At 31.7% G+C, this 5,608-nt stretch overlaps 1 protein-coding gene across 1 annotated transcript; it reads left to right on the forward strand.

The window, feature by feature from the left end:
* Positions 1 to 2,087: 2,087 nt before the first annotated feature.
* Positions 2,088 to 4,612, forward strand: LOC103494300 (PTI1-like tyrosine-protein kinase At3g15890). The gene is made up of 4 exons (XM_008455424.2): positions 2,088 to 2,275; positions 2,372 to 2,528; positions 3,365 to 3,627; positions 3,797 to 4,612. Exons 1-4 carry the CDS (start codon positions 2,232 to 2,234, stop codon positions 4,542 to 4,544), a joined length of 1,212 nt encoding a protein of 403 aa, XP_008453646.1. The 5' UTR covers positions 2,088 to 2,231; the 3' UTR covers positions 4,545 to 4,612.
* Positions 4,613 to 5,608: the final 996 nt, after the last annotated feature.

Here is a 5,608-nt window from a genome sequence, read left to right on the forward strand (position 1 = left end):
GCTATTAACTTGAACTTAACCCATGTTTATGTATATACATAAAGTTCAAGTGTATTTGACAAACTCAGTAAAATAGCCTCGGGACCTAAATTTATTGGTTTTAAGATTATAACATTCAATAATAAATTTTATTGAATAAAATAACAAAGTATGAGTTTTAGGACACAAATTCCAACAAACTCCCACTTGGACTAAAACTCTAAGTAAGTTAGAATTTTATAATGAGAGAAGAGTATATATACATGAATACAATAAACACATATATAAACTAGGGCATGATCCCAATAAGTCTCCCACTTGTCCTAGTTTACAAACCACGTAGACCTAAACTATGTAGGTGGCTCTCAAACACTTTAGCCGTGAGAGCTTTTGTAAACGGATCAACCATGTTTTGCTCGGAGGATATTTTTGTTACTATAACGTCTCCTCGATGTACGATTTCCCTGATTAGATGGTACTTTCGTTCAATGTGTTTTCCTCGTTTATGACGTCTAGGTTCTCGTGAGTTTGCAACTGCACCACTGTTGTCATAGTATAAGGTGATTGGCAGATGCATATTTGGAACAACTTCCAAATCTGTTAAGAACTTTTTAAGCCATACTGCTTCTTTCGTTGCTTCACAGGAAGCTACATATTCTGCTTCCATAGTGGAGTCAGCAATACAAGATTGTTTTATGCTTCTCCATACTACTGCTCCTCCGTTCAAATTGAAAACTAATCCTGATGTAGACTTTCTAACATCTTTTCCTCTTCTTTTTTTACGTCGTTTAAATTTGAATAACCAAATCTAAACGACCGTGTACAAAAAACAACAAAATTTAAAAGATCGTGTATAAAGATTCTTGAGAAAAATCATTCAGATTAGAGTAGCTATATGTAAACGATCATGTGAAAAAAAATAATCGTGTAGACAAATCTAAATTACGATCGTGTACCAAAAGAATTAAAAAAAAATCGTTTAGTCAAATCTAAACGATCGTGTACTAAATTTTGAAAAAAAGTTCGTTTAGATTTGGGTCCAAACAAATCTAAACGATCGTATAACCAAATTTAAACGTAATCAAATTAAACGATCGCGTAACAAAATTAAATGATAGAATTAAAAAAATAAATTGTAACCAAATCTAAATAATGGTGTACCAAACAATAGTGAAATCTAAACGATCGTGTACCAAATATGTTACGCGCGCATTGTTGACAACGTGGTTGACGAGGCATTTTTTGTATTTTTCATAGTAGCCCTGTGGGCTTTTTTTGTTTTCGAAATTGTTCTATACAGTGTAAATATTTTGTCACTTTGTTATATTTTTTAAAAGACTTCTTTTTTTGTTGTTTTTAAATAAACCTCTTTCTAAAATGGATATTTTCAAATATAGTAAAATAAATTAAAATATTTATAGACTTGTAAAATTTTGGATTTTACCGATAATAGAAATTAATAAACTTCTATCATTGTTTGTATATCCGTATCTATCAATATTTATAATTGATAAAATATAAAATTTTGCTATATTTTATAAATATTTTGTCAAATTTGTTATTTTTTATCGTTCTCTTTTTTAAAATATATCAAAATTTACTTTAAAAGAAAATACCATATTTACCTTTTTTTTTTCCTGGCTATTTCACTTGATACTTTACATTTATTTTATAGTCAACGAAATTCAGTTTATTTTAGTTGTTTGCTAAATGAGGATATTTATGATTCCAATATTTGACCATTTTCAAAATTCTCCATAATTAAATTTTATGTCTAAGAATGTCTTAAAATTTTAATTTCCCTTAAAAGAAGGTTTCTGGTGAGACCAATTCAATTACCCTTAGGGTCAAATCTTCAATAGGTTTGTATTTTAGAGGGAAAAAAAATCATGTCGTAAGCTTTATTTGGCAAATTTGGGTAAACCAGAAACGTAAATTTTCTGATTAATATATGAATTGAGGCAGTTCCCTAAACACAAAATTTCATTAAGAGGATGGATGATGATATGAGTGAAAAAGAAAACTAAATAAATAAATAAAAATCGGTGTTGTTAAAGACGTAGGAGAATAAAAGTATAGCACCCAGGCAGCATATCCGACGAGAGAAGGCCGGCCAAGGTCGGCTTTTGAATACAAATTAACATGTGGCAAAGTTACCAACATAGTTGAGTCGATTTAAAAGAGGAAACTTTTATTTGCATCACCAAAGTTCATATGCTGCTGACTTGACGCTAAAACCGAAGCCTGCCAGTATGGGATCCTCTTTCAGTTGCTGTGATTCTGAGAAAGTAGACCGGTAATTTCTTCATCTCCTGAACTTCAATAACGGGCTTTAGTTAATTTTATGTTTTTCAAGATGAGTTTATTAATTTGTGTTTTTGGGAAAATTAAGGTTGGGTAGTAGTGGTGGCAATGGCAACAGTAGTTCATGGAGGATGTATACATACAAGGAGTTGCATGCCGCAACTAATGGTTTCCATGATGATAACAAACTGGGAGAAGGTGGATTTGGAAGTGTTTACTGGGGAAAGACTACTGATGGCCTTCAGGTAACTTAAAATTGTATTTTTTTTGTATGTTTGTTTTATTCATTTTCGTAACTGTATTTCTTCATGAACCAGACAAAGCAATTAAGCCATAGTCCCAAAAAAAAAAAAGAAGAAAGAGAGAATGAAAAATCAAGAATCCTCATCTCGTTTACGAACTAATTGCTTCACCATTAGAATTTTGTTGAATATTTTCTAATGAAAAATTGAAAAGATGTCCAGCTTCTCGATTCAAGTCTCGTTCGAATGTTATCTTGAGACACATAAACAGAAATGTGGTCAATATAAGAGAAGATGACTAGTGTGGTCAAGTTGTGGGGTTATATTAAGTTTTTTCCCTCTTCTTGTGATTTTATACACGTTAGTGCTGAATCTGCTGAGTGTGAATTTTTCTATATCCCTTCAGCCTTATGGGGTTATCTCATTTCCCGTTTTCTATCTCTTTCTCTCATTCAATATATTGATAGGTAATGTTACGATAGTAAGTATTTATAATAGATAGTGTTACGATAGTATGTATTGGGAAAATGATAATTATGATAATAGTGTTACGATATTATGTGTTTGGAAGAGTATTGAAGAAGGAGTGGAATAGTGAAAAAGAAAGAAATGAGGGATTACGAAAAGCTAATCCTAGGTTTTCCATAATAATCCTTCCCCATAAATGACCAATGTATAAATGTTGTTAATAATTGGGCATTTGTGTTAGTTGATATTCTTCTCTAGCGTAATCATATATTGTTCCCTCCTTTTTGTTTGTGTATGTACTATGTCGTAGTTTATGTTAAGAGTATTGAATAGTAATGTTTTAGTATTTATATATGTATGTATAAATGTAGATAGCGGTGAAGAAATTGAAAGCGATGAATTATAAGGCAGAAATGGAGTTTGCAGTAGAAGTGGAAGTGCTGGCGAGGTTGAGGCATAAGAATTTGTTGGGTCTGAGGGGTTACTGTGTGGGAACTGATCAGAGGCTAATTGTTTATGACTACATGCCAAATCTCAGCTTACTCTCTCATCTTCATGGCCACTTCGCTTCTGAAGCTCTCTTGGATTGGAAAAGAAGATTGAAAATTGCTCTTGGCTCTGCTCAAGGCATTTTGTAAGTTTATTTAATCCCTCCACCCTTACTACCTTGTTAAAACAAATAATATATAAACTGTGATTAGATGCCTACTGAACCATAGATAGGGGTAGCAGCGTAGCTTTGAGAGATATTCTTGAAGTCTAATATATAGTATTTTAATTATGTTTTGGTTGGTATGATGTAGGTATCTGCATCAAGAAGTAAAACCCCACATAATCCACAGAGACATAAAAGCAAGCAACGTACTACTAGACTCAGATTTTGAGCCATTGGTAGCCGATTTCGGTTTTGCAAAACTAATCCCCGAGGGTGTTAGCCACATGACAACTCGTGTCAAAGGGACTTTAGGTTATCTTGCTCCCGAATACGCGATGTGGGGCAAAGTTTCCGAGAGCTGCGACGTGTTCAGCTATGGGATACTTTTACTCGAGCTGATGACTGGAAGGAAGCCAATCGAAAGACTCCCTGGAGGAGCAAAGAGAACCATTTCAGAATGGGTTAATATGACAATAAATAAAGACAGATTCAAAGACTTGGCTGATAAGAAACTCAAGGGACAGTTGAATTGGAAAGAGTTCGAACAAGTAATGCATTTAGCAATAATGTGCGTCCAAACGGAGGCAGAGAAACGACCTACAATAAAACAAGTGGTGGAAATTTTGAAAGGGTTGATGGCAACTGATAATGCTGGAAATAACAAAATGCCCGTATTAATGAGTATTCCAAGTGTTAGACCATATGACAATAAAACTAATAATGATGATAAAGAAGATCATCATCGTTACGAGCTACCTAACAAGGAATTTCATAGAGGTGGAGATGAACCAGAGAGTTTTGATTATGGGGTTTTTAGTGCCATTGAAGAGCAGAAGATCATAAGGGATTATCCTTACACAAAACATAAACAACAACCTCAAAATATTTGGAAATGAATGCTTAATGTGTAACAAATGAAATTAATGGTAGCAAACGTATTATGGAAACTTTTTGTAATTTTTCATGCATGCATATATATAGTCTATGGTTATATATATATATATATATATGTATAGGAAAGAAAGGTTGTTATTAGTTATGCTTTTAGGTCTTGTAATTTACAATTTGTATCACTAAATCTTTTTTGTCAAAGTTAAGGGTCAATTTGAATCTACGGTGTGGATCCTATCATTCCAAGACCAAAATTATTTGCTTCATATATACACACTATTCATATATGCCTTTTCAACTTACAAATGCTGACCAATATGTTGTCCTATGTCAGAGATTTTACCCACACTCACTATCGGATGCTTTCCAAGTACTTAAAATCCTTTTTATTTCTTTTCCTTTTTACGACATTAAATTTTGACGTTGGTATTGTATTAACTTAGCATAAAAGAAGAATGGGGAGGTTTGACCTTTTTGGACATATACTAAATTCTTGGATGGCTAGGGAGATGGATGGGGATTGCAAAGAGAAACATAAAGAAAAAGAATTTTTTAAACCCCAAGTGTCTCTACTTTTTTATTTTCTATCCTATTTTAAAATTTTAATTATCTTTTGTGTGTACGGGCAACTTATTTTATATTTAATTTAATGGTACAAATAAATTTTAAGTTTTGTAAAAAAAATTTAAAGATTAAAATTGAACAATTAAAAATATAAGAATTTAAATGGAACAACTATTAAAATATAAGAACTAAAATGATATTTTGATGTACTCAAGATAAAATTATACATAAAGTCTTTATTTTTGGTAGTTTTTATAGCTTTTAATTATACACGATCTTAATTTAAGTGTGGATGGTAATTTACAAAAAAAAAATGATAGAAAAATATATTTAGGTGATGCATGATTCATAGCAGACTTTTTTATATATTAGAAAAAAGTTACATTTATCTATTTTAACCATAATTAATTATGACATGGTAAAATATACAGGGGAATGAATGAGTGTATCCAATTGTTAAGATTAAAGTGATTTTTAATTTTATTTTTATATAGGATGAAAGATG

The sequence above is a fragment of the Cucumis melo genome, chromosome 2 (genome assembly GCF_025177605.1).
Source record: "Cucumis melo cultivar AY chromosome 2, USDA_Cmelo_AY_1.0, whole genome shotgun sequence".
Lineage (NCBI taxonomy): Eukaryota > Viridiplantae > Streptophyta > Magnoliopsida > Cucurbitales > Cucurbitaceae > Cucumis > Cucumis melo.